At 36.0% G+C, this 19942-nt stretch overlaps 2 protein-coding genes across 2 annotated transcripts; one reads left to right on the top strand and one right to left on the bottom strand.

Moving 5' to 3' along the window:
• The first annotated feature begins 53 nt into the window (after window positions 1-53).
• Window positions 54-9924, top strand: LOC112559250 (ATP-binding cassette sub-family B member 8, mitochondrial-like). Its single transcript, XM_025230345.1, is given in 17 exon segments — window positions 54-285; window positions 530-950; window positions 1480-1635; window positions 1924-2069; window positions 2288-2363; window positions 3010-3150; window positions 3739-3824; window positions 4123-4326; window positions 4949-5021; window positions 5621-5740; window positions 6159-6231; window positions 6651-6784; window positions 7369-7440; window positions 7865-7940; window positions 7943-8042; window positions 8237-8295; window positions 8658-9924. Coding segments are annotated over 17 exon segments (2190 nt in total). The 5' UTR covers window positions 54-208; the 3' UTR covers window positions 8834-9924.
• Window positions 9925-10174: 250 nt separating this feature from the next.
• LOC112559251 (L-gulonolactone oxidase-like) lies at window positions 10175-18320 on the bottom strand. The gene is made up of 12 exons (XM_025230346.1): window positions 18183-18320; window positions 17484-17585; window positions 16532-16657; window positions 15919-16016; window positions 15486-15576; window positions 14884-15069; window positions 14131-14238; window positions 13648-13724; window positions 13243-13392; window positions 12693-12854; window positions 12205-12295; window positions 10175-11947 (listed from the first exon to the last, which is right to left on the bottom strand). The coding sequence occupies exons 1-12, from the start codon at window positions 18198-18200 to the stop codon at window positions 11783-11785; spliced, it is 1374 nt and encodes a 457-aa protein (XP_025086131.1). The 5' UTR covers window positions 18201-18320; the 3' UTR covers window positions 10175-11782.
• Between the last annotated feature and the right edge of the window lie 1622 nt (window positions 18321-19942).

Raw genomic sequence — 19942 nt, 5'->3', positions numbered from 1 at the left:
AATGTCGACAGTCGACTAGAAAAGCCAATATTCAACCTTTTATAGCGAAGCTCTGCAAAGATGGCGGCAGTCGCGCACAACAACGAAGCTAAGGTCAATTCGTGAACGGGGCAAAGTCTGTTACTAGTCTGTCACAACGATGCGTATATCCAAATGAGCTGAAATATGACATTATCCGTTTTGCCTTATTGAAGGCCTTAAACAGAAAATGTTTCGAGTAACGACCTGTCGGACTTTTGGCCACGTTACAAACACACGCTCAAATATGATGTTTGTTAGAAGCAGGTAACGTTTATCGTGTACCGATAGTACTTAGAAGACTATATTCCGTTAGATTCATGCTCAAGAAAATTCCCCCCATTAAGTAACAGATGCTATGCTTGAGTTAAAATGTTCGATGTTATGCCCGAAATCTGACAAAACCGTGATATACAGAAACCCTGACCATGGAGTATTAAATAATTTTATTTAGCATCCCAATAAAAAAACCATACAAAAATAAAGCATATGATGGGTCCTGTGATTGCAGAATCAACTCAGTCCAGCCAATAGCATCACTAAAAAAACAAGTGTTTGCTTGCACGCCATGTTGGTGGAGACTGAATCTAACATCCCAGTCATCAGCATCAAAACTGTGGCAAAAGACATTCAGCATCTGCAGGGCACGATTAGCAAACCAGGCTGCAAGCATTGCTAAAAGCCATATACCACATGGCAGTAGGACCATTGCACTGGCAGCAGCATCGTTCTTTTATCCAGGGATCACAGCTATAGGGCTAGGAGTTTTGTGGTGGAAAGAAGGTAAGATTCAAGTGAACTGTAAAGCACACCATCGGAACCGCCTTGAGACTGGTACACATCAAGAAGAGGGTCCAGAACCTGAGTTTCCATGGCAGCAACTGTGGGAAATGCTATCCAAAGACATTTGGTACCTGCTTGCAGCAGTGCTGGTGAGTGGAAAGTTGATCACAGAGGGTTATCTAGCAGTACAAGTATGTTTCTAGGAGAGCCACAAATAGGGAGAGTTAAGAAAATTAAAGTTAGTAATTTACTTTGGGAAGTCTTTGGATGCCTTCACGTAAAAAAAATTAAGCAAAGAAAGTGCTAGGATATAGGGGTAATATTAAGATTAGGGTGTGGTTAGAGTAAGGATTAGTAAATATTTCAGGCCCTTACCCCAGCTTCCTTACACCACCTACTTCACTAACCTAACCCCGTTTTCCAGCATTTGCTTTTGCTTTGCACAGCACTGTCTTTTCACATCACATTGTTCATAGTTCTTCAAAAAATACGTTTGTACCAAATTATTTCATGGGCACCTGCTTATCTGTAAATCATATAACACATTCACAGTGACCAGCCTGACAAGTTCACTGGTGTGCCTATATAATTAGGTTGTAGCTGTAATTGCCCTTTGGGACAAACAAATTTGCATTATTCTAAATTGCTGAGAAAGTATTTGATGTCTGACTTTGACAGAGTGCAATAGCAGCTGCAGCAGTGAACATTCAGATCCCAGTGGCTCTAGGAGAAATCACCAACATTGTGTCAAAGTTCACTGCAGGAGCTGTTGGCAGTTTTGTAGAAGAGATCAAGAAACCTGCCATGAAACTAATGTGCATCTATATTCTTCAGGTAAACCTGCATAAAATATTGTTTCACTCAGAATATTTCTGAAGCATATACAGTAAAACCATATTTCATCAAGGAAAAAATTGCATCAAGGAAACACTTTTATTTGCTTCAGATTACATGCGAACATGGAGAAAGTCTGATAGGTGCCACATATCACAATCCTGTCTAAATATATTATGTTGTAAAAGTGGAACAGTTGAGCAGCAATTCAGAATTTTTTTTACAGCATCAAGAAAGCATCAAAACTGTATTTGCTCATTTCTGTTTCTGTTTTCTGGTTTGTCGCAGGGTCTGCTGACTTTCAGCTATATTTCACTCTTATCAACCATTGGGGAGAACTTGGCCGTAAGCATGCGGCATGAACTGTTTTCTGCTTACATGAATCAAGACATTGTGTTTTTTGACACTCACAAAACTGGGATGCTTGTAGACAGGTGAAAATTTGTAAGATAATTATCACTGGAAGGGAAAAAATTTTTTAAATTGAATCGTTTAATTAAAATCTGTTAAAATTGAGTATTGATTTTTATAATGGGTTAACAACAATAGTTGTTTTGGAGATTCCAGTTATCAGTGCTTGCATATAATGTGCTTGCTGTGATATTTTTGAGTCACCAATCTTCAAAAACAAAACAATGTGCTACACCTGCAGATTGACCTCGGATGTACAAGACTTCAAATCTTCCTTCAAACTTTGTGTTTCCCAAGGCCTAAAAGCTACTACACAGGTCAGAGGTCACTTAGTCTAGTTATAGAAAGTATTGACCATCAGATATGATGCTTTTGCATCTAGATACATGACACTGTCATGCAAAAACTTATGTTACACAGATTGCTTAATGTTTTCATAAGCACTCATACAATTTCTGGAGGTTTGCCAGAGTCTATAAGAACACTCATTAGAGATTTTGTAATTGACTAATTAAGCTTACCACAATCATTGGTTTTTGAAGAAAATGTATTGTTTTTATCAAAACACAGCAGAACTCTGTAGTCATTAGAGGACTGCACTAAGCACACAACCAGGATGAGAGTTGGGAGCATCTGCTGATTTGGGGGGGGTGGGAGGATAAAAAAAATGTGCTAAGGAAGTATTATTATGTTACAGTGTTTGCCTTTTTCTATACAGTTATTGAACATTTTGATGAAAACTAAATAAATTATTCTCACAGTTGATAAAAATTAGAGTCTCCTTGCAAACTAAACCAAAACATTTGATAATTTTGCACTTTGGTAAATTCCTCAGTCTTTAACCAAGACAAAATATGAAATTGCTTTAGAATTATGTAATTTCTCTGGTCTGTCCAAACAAAAGGGTAAAGCTATCACTTAATCAAATATTCAAATATTTGTTTGGGCTTTTATTGTTTGCAGACAATTGGGTGCATTTTTTCTCTTCTTTTGATATCGCCAAAGCTGACGGGTATCATGCTTGTCTTCATTCCAACGATCATTTGTGGAGGCACTCTGGTGGGGGGTGTGCTGCGCAAGTTCTCTAGAGAAGCACAAGAGCAAGTTTGTGTCATTTTCTGGTCTATGTCTTTTGCACTGGAAGATCTCACACGTGTGTGTGTGAGAGAGAGAGAAAGGAAGAAACACTTACAAAGACAATACAATGAAAGAAAAAGAGATTCAGCATCCCAGTGCATCATTTGTATCAAACTTATAATGCAATGATAGTAATCAGAACCGCCAGTTTCAGGAATCATGCCTATTGAAAACTGCATCAATTGTATGTTTTTATGCAGGTTTTGGTACTATAAGGATGGAACATGATATTTGAGGGGTTTATTGTCAGTTTGTTAATTTGAACTTTGCTAGAGGGCGCCCTCGATTTAAATAATACAAGATCAAATGCTGCCCACTAAATAATAGCACTCAGTTGATTTTAAAACTTTACATTATAAGTTATTATTTTTTAAAAATATGTGTGTCAAAACAAAGAGAAGATGACAGAAAGGTGAAAAGAATGTGGAAGAAGATAAAAGAAAATAGTTATATTCTTCCAAGCAATGCAACCACTGTTTTTGACAAAGATACAAAAGTTGAATTCATAGGCAATCATTGTGATACAGCAGGATAAAAAAAATCAGCGTTTTTCAGGTTGCAAAAGCAACATCTGTAGCAGATGAAGCAATTGGAAATGTTCGCACTGTGAGGGCTTTTGCAATGGAAGAAAAAGAGAAGGAGTAAGTAACAGTTCTATAGAAGAACACTCATTTTCCTAGCTTTAGACATCCTTACATGAAAGAGTGCAGACACTTTTTTTTTTTAATTTCAAGAATGTACTGATATGAAAGATCTTAATGCTGAGAATCTATAGAATGTAATATTACTTGAATTAATGGCTTTAAAACTTACGTTAGTTTCTCAGTCACATGTTACAGCATGATTATTGGCTAAGTCCAGTACTCCACCTCCTTCAACTATCATACCACATTTTACACCTAAAACCTAAACATCACATATGAATCATTATGTTGACAGGCTATATTCCCAGCAGCTGGAACAGTCTCGTGTTCTCAACATCAGGCTTGGTATTGGTATTGGGGCATTCCAAGGCATATCCAGCATTTTCCTCAACTCTATAGTGCTTGGATCCATGTTTGCTGGTGGCTGGCTTATCTCTCTTGGTGAGCTTAATGCTGGAGAACTGATGACCTTTTTAATGGCGACTCAGATGATAGAGAGGTGAGGGACCACCTATATAAGATACATGAGGGATGCACAATGTAAGATGCTTGAAGGAATATTTTAGCACTTGTGTGAAGAAGAAAACTCACATGTAGTTTATTAGACTACTGTTACCTTTAAGGAGAAGGTTGATTTTGTAACACTAACTATAGCTTATACTAAAGATAATCAGTGGGAAGAATGAAGGGAAACCATCATCAATATTTATGCAAATTTAAATTATTTCTTTACAATACATGTTAAATATACTAGAACTGCATCACTATTGGGAACAAAAGTACCAGGCATGGTTTCTTTTATGTAAAAATTAGACGTTTTCCACCATTTTCTCAAGTTAGATATCATTTTATCCCTTATCATGCTACAGTTCTGCTTATCTTAAAGTTATTTGTTTTTTTCTTTTAGCTGTTTTTACACTTTCATTGTGTATGCTGTATCAGCAAGCAGGTTCATACATATTTGTACAGTGATGAGATGCATATAAGGATATTTATGTGTCTGTATTGTACATATTTCCAGTGCCTTTTCTCTAGCCAACAAGTTCCCTCCACTCCCACAACCCTCAAACACACCTCTTGCAAAAGCAGTAAACTAAACTGAAACTGCATGTTCTTTACAGATCCTTGGCTCAGATGTCTATTCTTTTTGGCAATATGGTGCGAGGTGTGTCTGCTGGAGCTAGAGTCTTTGAGGTAAGTGGACTTTTTTCCTAGTGGTTTTGTTGCTAGAGGGAAAGTGGATCTCAATGTATGTTATGTGTTATGTGAAACACAAGATTTGATGCCAGAGACATGTGCACACACACACTCGCTGGTTCAATACTCATATGGCATAGTGGACTGTCCCTAGTTGAGCCTGGGTGGTCGGTGGCTCAACAGTTAGCGCTTTTCACCAATACAGTGAGGGTTGGCTGTCCTGGGTTTAGCTTTCATCTCTGGCACACTGTTCTTTCTGCTTGTGGCATCTGTTCTGCCTTGCTGCCTTGCCTTGCCTCTAAAGTCTAAAACTTAAATGAATATACTCCTAGGCAGATGGAAGAGAGAATGGAGACGTTTCTACAAACTATTAAGTAGAGAAAAAGATGAAATTTGTTTCTCCCTTAGTTTGCCTGCTCCCTCACCTTTCTTTTTTCTTCATTCTTTATCATGTTTTTCCTCCATTCATCATCAGTCCTCCTGGTGGATTATTCCTTCATGTTGCCTATCATCATTTGTTTATGTGACATACCTTTTATTGTTATTATAATATTGTATCTTTCCTCTTTGGTTCCATGAATTGTGTTTGCATACAGTATATCAACACCCACCCATCAGTGGCTCTGACAGGGGGTAAAAAAATTCCATACCACTGTCTTCTGGGTACCATAGAGTTCGACAATGTCAGCTTTTCCTACCCAACTCGACCAGGCCAGGTAAAATACAGTTGTATGTGGCACAGAGAAAACATTCACGCAATACTTACAAATTCACACAAATCATATATCGAAGCAAAAGGTTAGGAAAAGTTGCATTTTCTGCTAGTTAATAAAGTATTAAAATCTTGCATTTATACACTAAAAAGTGCATGTCACACTTAGCACAACTACTGTAACTGGTTAAAATGAATGTACTATTGAATGTTACATCACACAACACTTAGCATATTATTACAGCTATGCTTTGGCATACTATCTGTTCCAAACCCTAGCTTATTTTTTCCCTTTCTAACTGTTCCTGTGAGTTAGCTAGGGGGTGAAATAAATGATTAAAATCATTTACCTTTACACACAAGCATATCGTAGTTGCTGGGCACAAAAGTTATGTAAGTAAAATTGCATATTTTTATTCCAGACAATTTTGCGCAATTTTTCTCTACACATTCCTGGAGGGCAAATAGTAGCTTTGGTTGGGCTTTCAGGTGGAGGTAAGTCAACAAAGACTGTCATTTCACCCTTTACAAACACTTTCTTGCTCTAATGAATAGGTTGATATGGCCTTTTAAAGTAACTTTTACTTATTAAAATAATACAAACTATTTATACAGCAGTAGTTATAAAATTAGTAAAATTAATTATGTCATTTGTCGACATCAGAGAATTTAGAGCTGCTGTTTTATTCCATTCTCATTACCTCTATCTCCTGACCATCCCACTCTGTTCCATAACATTCCTCACATATTTCTGATGCTGTTCCAGGCTTATCTACTGTCTAAATTAGTGAAACATTGTGTCCACATGTCACAATTTCTGACTATTTATCAACTATTCTCAAAATTATGATATGATCAGAGTGAATTGTATATTGCAGTGAGCATCCTCCACTTTATGTAATGCTTTCTTTCAGGAAAATCTACAGTGGCAGCACTGTTAGAAAGGTTTTATGAAGTGAACAAAGGCACCATCACCATTGATGATGTCAATATTCAAGAGCTTGATGCTTCCTGGTTAAGAGGTCATGCTATTGGCTTCATCAATCAGGTCGGTTGCCATTATGAGCTGAATGAAGTACATAACCTAGTGATTAGACCAATGGTATCTTAACCCAAAATTGCACATGCTGGCCAGTTTGATACCTTGTGACACTGCCCACTTCTTCCAGTTGACACAGTTGTGTAGTGGGGTACCTTTACTTTTAGAGTGCTGGGAAGTAAGGGAGAGGATATGAAAGAGCTCTTACCACTTCAATACAACCATAAGATCACAGATCTCCCTTATGCCTTTTATGACTGTCTTACTGTTGCCAGCAGAGAAAAGGTCTCTGGTGTAACTGGGAGCTGCAATTGTTTGAAAACACTGATTACATAACCACAGCATTTCAGTCTGTTCTTAACATTACAAAACTAATCTTTAAGATTTGTTTGTTGTCAGCATTATAAATGCTAATATATGTACATAGATTTATTTCTCAAAAGGCCTGTCTCTAAACTCTTTATGCTTAAAGACTTGAATAGCTTGCTGATCTCAGTGAATAATGAACTTTGCATTACAATAGAGCTATACATTCTAATGGACAGAATAAAGAAAGAAAACATTGTTTTTGACAGAATACTTATAAATTGCAGGAACCTGTTCTTTTTGCCACAACAGTCATGGAGAACATACGTTATGGCCGCCCAGATGCAACAGATCAAGAAGTGAGCTTTGAGCATTTGCAACACATTTGTGACAATACCTCTTGAATGGGCTGCAGTGATGTAATTGTTCTGTCAGCTTTGTCAACACAGACCAATCATCATGTTTTCATTCTTATCACAATAAAATCTACATTGATTTAAAACATAAACATCAGTATTGGCAAAAATACCCATTAAAGATGAACTCTAAAAGAAATGCTGAAGTATTTAGAACAGCAAAAATTGATCTAGATATTTTTCTTACATGTAAAGCTTACATACAAATATGTGTGTGTGTGCAGATGTGAGAGTAAATGTGCTGGTATGTAGAAAAAATCTTTTTATATATATAATAGGCTTCTTTTTGAAAGTTTGTTACAACACATTTCATCTATTCATAAGATTTTAAGTTGTATTTGAAGCTAACTCATGTCACATTGTTCAGGTGGTGGAAGCAGCAAAACTGGCCAATGCCCATGACTTTATCACAGCCTTTCCTCATGGTTACCACACAGTCCTTGGGAACGAGGAGTCACTGTATCAGGAGGGCAAAAACAACGCATCGCTATTGCTAGAGCGCTGATAAAAAATCCTGCTATCCTCATTCTTGATGAGGCGACCAGGTGTGTGCTCATTGACCATGATGAAGTAAACAGTTAACTGCAACATTTTAAAGAATTTTCATATGGTATTTGCTGAATTTGAAATGAGAGTGAAAGTCACTGAGAAAAAAGTTTTACATACTGTATAGAAGCCTAAGAAGGCATTTTTCATATGCTGTTAACGTGAAAATAAAATTGGCTTATTTTCTATCTAGTGCACTTGATGCGGAATCAGAAAGACTTGTGCAGGAGGCTTTAGACAGAGTATCCAAAGGTAAGATTTGTTTGGATAAAGAAGTAAATTGCATTTCAACTTAAGATTATGTCAGAAACTGCTCTCAGAAGCAGTGTTTTATTTTTGTTTATGTTTTTTGTTTTTGATAACAGGTTATCTTTAGCAGTAATCCTTACTGCTTTACCTCTTTCTATAGCGTTTTTGATGTTATAAGGCTTTAAGACTTTTGGAAATCAGTAATTGAAAATTTCAAAACATCATGTGAATTCAACAAGTTATTAAATTCATAGCTGTCATTATGTGATTGTTTGTCTTGTGCATAATTATACACGTGTGTGAGAAGGGGGAAGAGAGCACATATATTTTTGGGACGTGTACATAAATGTGTTCACTGCCTGCAGGCCGCACTGTGCTGGTGATTGCTCACCGACTTAGCACAATAAGAGATGCAAATATCATTGCAGTTGTCTCACATGGGAAAATTGTAGAGGTATGTAACTGGTCCCTGTACTGCTTATCTATTTTAAATACACTTTATGCAACAATGAGTACCATTAAATTTACTGGCTTTTGCTAGATGTGAAAAGGATGTCTTTGTAGAGAAGCTGCACATTTGTAGGAGTATATGTGTGTGATGTGTAGTATGAATATGCTGATCCATACTGTTACATTCAACATCCACGTGAAAGATTCATTATTGTAACATAGATGATAATGTAATTTATGCAACTAACATGCTGTCTAGTCCACTCTTTGACTGTCACTTATGTGAGCCTGACCTTATGTGGTTTGTAAAAGGTCCCTGTAAATGATATAGTCAAGATTCTAAAAGCATATTCCAGATTGCTTCTCAAAAGCCATAACTCTAAAGCCTACCTGTGCAGATTGGTGACCACAACAGTCTGAGGAAAAAGGGGGACTGTATTGGGAGCTTATCAAACAACAGCAGATTGAGGACCAGCTTGATTGCGCCACTGATGTCTAAGATATTGGGAACTTTCCAGGACTCATATGTAATCTGTATAGCAGGTGGCACTCATAGCGCAGTAACATAATATCAGATGACTTGGCTGCATGTGGCTACAAATCTGTTCAAGAATGCAGCATGCATTAATTTTGATTGTTTTATAAATATGTTCTTGGCTTATTCTAGATTATCAGCAATGAATTTTATTTTTTTTTAAATATGTTAGAGAAAACCAAGTTTACACATCATGAAGACTGATTTTAAGAGAAAAAAATCATGACTTTGTGGTTATATTTAGTAGAGAAAGCTTTCAAAAGATGAATATATGATCATAATGAAAATTTTTTTTTTAATGATAAATGCCTTTCCATGTGATTTTATTTTTCAGTTTGCTAGGAATGAAACTATATTTCAGCAGATATTTTTCATACTAGCAAGACAGATAAAATTTAAGTTTTTACATCAGGAAAAAGCTGATTCATATGAACTATGGTATAAGCTGACTTCTTAAGGAGTGCTTGTATAGCTCATTGGAGGCAACGTTATCTGTGATATAGTCCAGGATTTTATTTGCATTTTTGCCAATATCTATTTTAATTGATACCTATGTATTAAGCTACATTGTGTATTTGATGGCTTAGCTTTGAAGAAAATGAAGACACACTGCCATCTATTGTTAATAAAGATCTATGGTGATTCAATTGAAGGCTTTGCTGTCTCAGAAAGAGCAGTTATATGTGAAACACAAATTCCTATGTCCTTCATTTTTAAAATCTATAAAGCCAATCATACTTTAGTAAAATATTTGTCTGTACACATCTTGTGTTAGACAGTTTTGGAATATGAAATTATTTTTCATTTCATTTTATTCTCTGTGTGTGTGTGTGTGTGCATGCTCACATTTGCATATGTAAATGCAATCATGCAAAGGATAAGTCTTCAGATCAAAAATGGAGCCTCATGCTTTTTTTTTTTTCAACTACCAGTTTCTGATCTTTTATATATAAGTTATGAAACATTTTACATCATACAGATTATCTTTGGCACTCAATATGTAAGTATGCAATGTAAAACTGGGTCATGAATAGCAATAATACTGGACCCAATCCATAACTGCTGTTATGCAACCTTCAAGTCAATCAATGTTCAATCAACAGCAGTCAGAATTACAAAGTAAATCACACCTGTCAGTGTATTAAGCACTGTCAGCAGATCAACCTTCAAGCATAACTGGTCTAAAACAAAAACAAGTTATCCACTATTCCATCTTAACAATAAGTTAGCAGAAGATGCATTTAGGTTAGCCTCAAATTCCAAGTCAGCAGTCATAAAAATGTTCACAGCTTTTTGTTTCCACCATGGACGGTCACAAGTTCTAGTATTTTTTTACTTGTCACATGGGCTTCTTTAGTTACTTCCATGTTTTCTCAAATATCAATGATATGCATACATCAGCAGAAGCAGCTGAAAATTGAAGACATCAAGCACTAAGAGAATTGGGGTTTTTTTTACACAATAGTGGACTTGAAAACAGAACTTCAATCCATTCTACCAGTGGATACATTAACAGTAAACTTCAACATAGTAGCTCAGCACTAATAAAGGTCCGATGACCCCCAGGAATGTTTCTTCACCAAGTATGACTGACCAACTGAACCATGACTAGACAACATAGATGTAAATGACTGAAATGTTTATTAAAAGTAAAAGTCGATGAAAATGTTCGTCTGCAATATGAGACAATCATTCAGTATGTTGACTGATAAAAATAAGGCTAAAGTGAGCCCCATGATACACAATTGTAAATAAACATTTACGTATATTTTTTGTCTTTGATTTGCTCTTTATATTCGATGAACAATATTGTAAAGAATAATTTGAATGACATGGAATAAAGTAAATGGATAAAAATGATCCAGATAATATTTGAAAAACATGGAATAAAGTAAATGGATAAAAATGATCCAGATAATACAAAAATTCTGTCCATTTTATATCTTGTTTATCATTAAGTAATTGCAGTAAACAACTTTACTGTAGAGATTTTAGGTATGCATGTGTATATATATAATGCATAACACCTGGAGACCTCAATATTTCTTCTAACCTCTTTTTCGCTTTAAACATGATTTGATTTACAAAAGATGTAAAATCGTTGAAAAGGAAAAGGCATAAAACAAATCAACTTCATAATGACTGTTGACTCAAGCTTTCATTTAAAAAAAAAAAAAAAAAAGGAGGAGAAAAATAAGCACAACCAAAACAGGATTTAAGGCATATTCTGAAGATGGTTTATCAGTAACAAATTACTTATTACTGGATTGAAAACTCACATCGCATCAATCGAGGACTGATCTATTCTGGAAAAACAGCCAAAAAATGCACAGATCTTTTTGGTCAGAAACATCAGTTCCATAACATACTAACTGCATGTTATATGAGGCTTTTTCCCTCAGTGCAAGTTGTCTTTTTTTTTTGGTGCTATATTCCATTTTCAAAGGTAACAAAAATGTACCATTATTAAATGGAACATAAAAAAAGAATAAAGAAACACTTTGCTTAGTTCTTATTAAGTAAATTAACTGAAGCAATACCCTTTCCAAAGACTCGTTCCAAATTGGCATTGAGAAACATTCCATTGGGATCTAAGTTTTCTCGAATATGGCAAAAGTCTCCCCACTTAGGATAGAGAGACTCAAACTCTTTGTTTCCATAAGTGTGATCCTGTAACAGACATTTAGTGCTAATCAACTTATCACATCTGGCTGACCTAAAAATCCAATCTATCAATCCCCCTTTTTTTCCTCTCTTTTATATATATATATCTACACATTTTGGCATTAAATTATAACCATAAAATTCTGTTAATTTACATCTTGAAATGTAAATTATTAAGCTGACAACATTCAAAGATAATGTCAAATTCTATGAGAATTTAATATCAAAAATAATCTTTTCAAAAAACAATTGACAGAACTTACTTTTGCCCAGTGAGGCCTGCCACCAACTGAAGCAACTATTTTCTCAAATGCATCCCAGTATTCAGAATGTGGCACCAGATTGTTATAAGGTCTGTGATTGAATAATGAATAAAAGATATGATTGTAGAAGGATTTTGCATACTATTTTCGACCGCTTCATAGACTTCTGGTTATTGCGCTTAATTGTAGAGCAGAAGATTGCTGGTTTGAGGTTGATGTGGTGCCTACCCAATAATGATCAGAACAATTTATCAAAGGCCAGGCAGTGATAGGAGTGCACTGAGCTCTGCCTTCTATATCCTACACAGTAAATCAATTACAGTTCTAGGTGCTTTATCCTAGACACTATATCACATTTCACATGTTTTATCCTGGACAGTAAATCACTTACAGTTTACATTTAACTAAGATACTACATGTCTACCCCTGTGTTCTTCTCAGCAGGACACTTCAGCATAAAAAAACAAAGAGCTCAAAGCAACTTTCACCTGTACATGACTATGTTTATGTAGCATGTGTCTTGGCCATAGGAAGGGCTGAGAAAAATGTCATCTCCTTTCACAAAGCGCACCTCGACAGGAAAATGGGCAGGAAATCTGCTTTCTCTGATCCATCTATTTAGGTCTGTCAAAACAACACCCACCTTGTCCCTGATTCAGAGATAAATAACATGTAAGAAGCAGTGGATGCATAAATATTACCAATTTCCCACATATAAAACTGTGTACAAACATCTGCATGTACTTTCACATATTATATTAATTACATGTACAAGTACAACAACATGCAGACCAATACATTAAGTACAACTGTTTGCATATATTTTCCTTGGTTACACATACAAATACTTTCAAACACAATGCTGACTGGAAATGATGAAAATGGTCTTCTGAACAGTATGTGACAAAGTGCAGCTTAGACAGAAGATTCAATGTAGATTCAAAAAAATGCTGGTCAACTGAAAAGGCAATGATACAAAAATTAATTTCACAGCAAGTTATACAACAAGTAAACACATAAATATAATGTATTCAATACCTTGGAATCGCCCATTCCATCACATACTGCCTGAACAGGCAGTTGAAATTGAAAACTTTGTGGCTCACATTTATAAGTTCTTTACGATGGGCATAAATGAGTCTGTAATATAGATTATTGATGAATGGAACAAGTCCTGGAATAAATGTGCTGGAACAAATAAAAGTGAAGGAGCATTAATTTGATTTAATTTTTTAAAGACATTTGATAAATCATTTTAAGATGTATGCATAAACCTGTTTGAGTTAAGAGTTCACATCTTTGTGACTATTAACCAGTTTAACGTTTATCGCCAGTACAAATATTGTTATGCACTGTGCAATGTCAATCTGAAGCTATTTATACATTCAGTATTGTAACCAGAAGTTAAACACCAGAAAACATCATATACTCCATTAATATTACCTCATCCAAAGCAGGAACTGCAGGAGATGAAATCCAATAAAACTATCCCAGAACCAACTTTCTTTCACACTGATTTCCTAATACATAAAAATCAATTTCAAAATTAACATCAGCTCTCTCTGAGGCTGGGAGTTATGACCTTTAGTCATATTAGTACATTACTAGTTAAGATATGATGCAGTAGCAAAACCCATAAAAAGTGGAGAATGGTAACAAAAGATGTGCTGTTTTATGACTGTACTAGAAAAAAAGGATGTAGCTTGATGAACAGTTATATCAGAATGGGGCATGCAATGTTTATTCTGAAGGTGAAGTGGTAAAACATGTCTTTTACAAAGTACAGTTTGACAGGCTTTGTTACACCAGAGCGATCATTGAACAAACCAATAAAAAAAGATCAAGTAATGTGTGGCAATTAAAAGGACTCTCATTATTAAAGAACAAATGAATATAAACTAAACATGGAAACAAGAGATTACAAACCTCTTCTGTCCGACTAGCATGATAGCAAATGACTTTTTCAGTGTAAGGAAACCAGAAGAAGCGAAAGTGATCACTTGAGGTTACATATGTGTTCAAATTTTCCAAAACCTGAGAATAAGGACATACCCAATAATTAAATTCAATAAACCATTAACCATTAAGATTAACTGTGAATGATAAAACCAGCCACACTTGAACCGTCAAAAACTTCCTAACAAAACTTTTCATTTTATACAGAACCCCAAACATCCACATCTGTACCAATTAACTCTTTTGTAAAATATCCATTCTCCAGCAATAATACAATCACCCACTCATACATATTCATGATTATAAAGCAGAACAAGCCAACCAGTGCCATTCAAAATCTGCGTAAAGAGAAAACAAGATATGTAGATTTATTACTGTTGAAACTAACCAGCATGGATCATATATGAATACAATGGGGTATTTACTACATAATTCTGACTCCCATTGCCTTAATAGCCAGTGACCAAATGATGTACGAATGACTGGCCAATAGCTTGACCCGCTGTTACATGAACACTTTTTTCATGAAATTTTTTTTTATGCCAGTCATAAATCTGTGATGTGATAGATGCTGTAGTAAACAAAAATCATTATTATGACATACAATAGCCCCAGATATTTAAATTTTTCATTGCAATACTTCTTTTTAAAAAATTTCAAGATTCTTGGAAAGTCAAAACCAAAAGAAAAAGGAAAGATCTACAGTGAAAGAATAAAGCTTACATCTTGCAGTTCAGCAGGGTATTGTGTCTGACGAAGTTTAAACATAGGTTCACACTGGAGAGTAACGCTGAGGATAATTCCAAGACTGCCGAGGCTTAACACTGCAGCAGGCAGCAGTTCAGAATTCTCTTCCTTAGATATGTGTATGATTTCTCCAGATGCTTTCATGAGGTCCATATCTACCACCTGTTGTTAAAAAAAATATATTTTTGTTGCGTAACAGCCCTTTCTGTCTTCACCAACCCTTCATTAAATCTAAACCTTGATCTGCACATGCATACCTGTGTGTACATGTGCATGCATATCAGACATACACAAGTGTGATCTCGGAGTATGCATGGGTGCAAAACAGAGGTTACAAGTATGCGCAGTGTAACATATGGTTGTTTTGAAATATCAATTGTCTTAGTTCTGAAATCTCACATGTTGGCCTGAAGTAGGAGGTCCTGATTTATAAATTTATCAAAACTGCAATAAAAAAAAAATTCACAAACCTTAATCTAAAAACATTTGTAAAAATCTTCTAGCAAAGACTAGAATGATCATATTTTATTGAGAACAAAGACAAATCTGCCCGAGATATCTTTGATGTAAAAACTCACATAAGAAGAAATTATGTTATAATTAGCTCCTGTGCCGTGTGTTCCGGTTGAGATAACTCCAGCAACAGTTAACTCTGACACTGTCCCTAATCTAAAAACCAAAACAGTGAAATAGCCATCAAATAAACATCTTTTACCACATCTTAAACATCAGCATCAACAATGAAACTAATGTAACACTTCACTACTTTGCAAAGAGAGATATGAAAAGGAGGCATCAAAAATAAATGACACATTTTTTTAAGGGAAATATGTCAGAAAGGTTGAAAGATAGGCAAGGACTGTTATCTTAAGCCCAAAGAATAGTGTGAAAAGAACAATTCTGTTACAAGGGAACTGCTTGAACTATGCCTAGTCAGTATTTCTATCATTCTTAGACTTTAAAAGAATAAGAAGAAACTGCTCATAAAATGTTTCACACTTTCAAACTCACACACTTAAGGCCATATTATGAGCAGGTAAGACTTTATGATTTAGATCCTTAATCAAGCAGCCACCTTGGACAGTCACCTGAAGCTTCACACCATCAACCTGCAAGAAGAAATACACAATCAGCTATCATGTAACTATTAATTTTAAATAATTTACAGTGTTTTTAAATGAGAAAAAAAATGACAAACTTTTCTTCAGTTTCACTCCTAACTATAATCTGTTGTCAGGCAACTCTTGAGGAAATATTACAAGTAATGACCTCTGAGCCTGCGAGTTGTTTCTAATTCCATGTGCATACATAATTTTCCTACCTACCCGCCTTAAGCACTTGAAGAATAAGCACAACTTAAAGTCTTAAACACCAAAGGCCTAATGTATGAAGCAGGATTATAGCCAATGTCTGGAACTATGCAAAAAGTCTGTGCCCCTAAAAGAAACCTTCTCAGTATGATATGGGTATCACATTTTCTCTATTCATAAACTTTGAAAAGAGAAACAATGCAATGCAGCCTGTCTTGTATCTTACACTTTCCCATCAGTGACACAGCACATTTTGATATAGTCCAAACTTCAACCATTGTCTTAATAATACATTGGACCTTGGTTCTTCTCACCTTTAGTACTTGGTTGTAGTGCTTAAGTGATATCATGTAGTCTGTTGTGCATGCCAGGTCTGAAGGAGAATGACCATTTCCAACAACTTTTACCTTCTTGCCTTTTTCTTGTGCAAATGACAGTACCTTTTTTCAAAACAAAGTTTTTGCAAAAGTATTACAAAGAAACCTGCTTTAAAGTGTGACCAAAAACACACACCAACAATCCTTCTTCACATTTTTCTGTTATAAAAAATCTTTTACATCCTGAAACATTTTTAATAAGGACCATTCAAGTGGACAGCTGGCAGTCTGCCAAAATCAATGCTTAGCTACATGTCATGTCCCAAGCTAACACCTGGAACCACGGCAAGTTGAGGATGGACTGCACCAAAATTCTTAATGTTAACAATATACCTATCATGTTTTGTTTATGTTGCTATTTAATTTTTTTTACTCTTTGTCAAAAATCATTAACCTCCACTAACTCTGGATTAAAGCCAATGCACCAAACACACAACAGACCCCACAACTTTAGATTTTGTGCCTCCATAAGCTCAAGAGTCAGCAATATTTTGCTCTTACTCTTCATGTTGATAATGAAATTGCAAGCTCATTCACTACAGCCTTAATCTAGAATTTAACATGGGAAATGTATCAGCCAATCATCCACTTTAAATATGGTCCTTGACTTTTTTGACAGTTTGCTTTTTATCAAATCTTCATTATCATGCAATTTGAAATTCTTAGTTGTAGCATTACTTGGCCAGCTGCTTTGATATTGCTTTAGCTGCTGGTTTTTGCATAAAACCATTTTATTTTTGCAACTTGATCTCAGCTGTAGTATGAACGAAACTTTTTTTTAAATATCCTTTTCCACAGCATTAAACTCTGATTTTATCTAGTGACTGAATTATTTAAAACTTCAAAATGTTACTGAATACAAAATGTGAGCTGTCAGATTTAGAAATACCTGCTTTATCTCTTCAGTAGTTTCAGGTTCGAAGTACAGTTCAGGTTCACATGAGTAAGTGGTGGCCCAGTTTGTAAATGAATGCCCAGATTTTCCCAATGACTGGAAATTAACAATAATTAATACCTTATTATTATTGTTTTAAGAACTTTTTGCAAAATGAAGAGACATTTTTTACAGAAATAGGCTTACTGGTTCTGTCTTTGCTTCTCCACCTGTGCATAAGATGGAAAGAGTTCAGGCAAGTGCATAGAATACCATAATAATTCAAACAGCACACACTTTTAATAGTTTCCAAGAATAATAATAATCCTCTCTAGTTCGTCATCACAGCTGTAGGCCCTACACGCCTGTCACCGAAAATGTAAGTTACACAACAAATGTCTCACCGGGAAAATACTTTTATACAGAAATATAGCCAGAGAGATAAATACAAAAATAATTCATTAATGATTCCATTTTCGTCTTAACATTCTGATCTGTTGGTTTGCAATCACATGGCCCAATATTATTACGTATCGTTGACATTGTAATCGTGCCGGCTGTTCGTCATCAATGACAGAGCATGCCCTCGCACGGTACTTCAAATACTACTAACATAGAAAGTTTTTCAATTAAATTTATTAAAAGAATGAACCCGACTGGTTGTACGATTAGATAGGTAAGTTTTGTCTGGTTCTCTGGCCGACATATGCTTACCCGTACGTCTGCGGACATGCTTGAAATCGAAACGTGAATTAAATCACACAGATGATGGCGCCAACGTGTTATCTCCCTTTCGGTGCTTAAAGCAGACGACAATCTCGGGCACTCTAGGCACGTAGACGCCCTGTAGTCACGTGCGTGCATGTAGCGGAAGTCACGTGCGTGCGTATGCGCACACATCATTACAAACTGTGGACTGGTTGATGTATATTTTATCTATTGCAAATTCTTTCAGTTCACCCTTTTTACGTTCAACTATCTAATGGCTTGGAATTAAAACTGAAACTAAATTAGAAGGTTTTGTTCGACGACTCAACTCCTGCAAAGTACTATTTACGCTTTTTAAAAAGTTAAATTATATATTGCTTCTGCGACCTTCTCGATGTCGTCGTTTTTAGAGATTGGAATTAAAGTACCTCGGAAAGGTTACAATATAACCTTGTCTACGCCGAAAATGATATGTTCTCATCTTACATCTCCTAAATCTCACTTATTAAGGAAACATGGATTTCGAAGGACGAATTAAAATAAAACGTCACGTATAGATTTCAAAAAGTGGGCCTTGTGTAACGGCACTCTATGAATTCCTAGCATTCTGGTTCACGTGCAGCACACGAGATGACTAGTTCCCAGGGCTTTGTGATACACCCAGCACACCTGAGGTCAGGTGCACGGACTTTCAACCCTTAGATGGACTTCATATAATAATTCCACTGTCCAATTTTGCTTTTTCCGATGCATGAATGCGTCCATGACATAGGTCTGTAAATCAGACACAGGAGTTAACTTTGACAGTCGATATGACGGCGACCTTTGGCCCTACATATAATTATCCATTCAGTTACCTAAGCCTAAGAGTGCGACTATCTCCCGACTATCAGCTAGCTGTGCTCTGTACAGTGATATATTCAACCTTACTATCAAGTCTTTCCTTACACTCTACTCCTCTGGGCTGGCTTTAGATGTCACGTTTTACTGACAATACGCACGAAAAACAACGAGTAAATCACAAGGATAGCGCATTAACAAGGGCTGGGTTAGAGAGAACAACGGTCGTGTGCTTATCTTTATGCAAGCTGCTTTTAAATTTTTGTATCTGCTATTAAATATAATCGTTGCTCTGAATGCTCTCAGCGCAGTTGCTTCACCTCTTCCTGAAAGCTGTTATAATCAATGCATGAATGGTCACCAGACATAGTAAACGCTACCAAAACTTTACAAAATCCGGGGCCAACACGAACGGGAGTGAAGTGGGGGAGGGTAGATGAATCGGGAACTGAGCGGCTTCCTGGAGCCAGGTGTTTGTGAAACATGCTATGTGACCGCTTAGCAGGTCTCGTGAGGTGCAATTAATTTATCTAATGTCTAGATAAAGCTTAGTGGAAGATACAATTTTCTGTTCTCAAGATACACGCATACGACATCATGCATAGAAAGAGCTTGAACTCATGACGTCACGTTTGTACACAGACACGTCTAATTAGAATATCGTTCCAGATCCCCACTGGTCTTCACAGCTTAACAGCGCCTATAGAAATGTATTTGGCCTAGATGTAAGCCGAGCTGAGGGCCAAGAATGATATATATTGGTCCGTGCTTATAGGCGAGTGCATGGTGCGAGAGACCTTCGTCAACACGAAGTTCATGTTTTCTTCTGACTTTGTGAAGTCACGCTTTGCTATTAAAAAATTCAGGGAATGTGTGGAAATAACACAGCATTTTGCGAACATAGTTGTGCACCTATTCCATGTCAT

The sequence above is a fragment of the Pomacea canaliculata genome, linkage group LG3 (genome assembly GCF_003073045.1).
Source record: "Pomacea canaliculata isolate SZHN2017 linkage group LG3, ASM307304v1, whole genome shotgun sequence".
Classification (NCBI taxonomy): Eukaryota; Metazoa; Mollusca; class Gastropoda; order Architaenioglossa; family Ampullariidae; genus Pomacea; species Pomacea canaliculata.
Note: the sequence above shows the minus strand (reverse complement) of the source record. Positions and strands in the feature narration are given on the sequence as shown.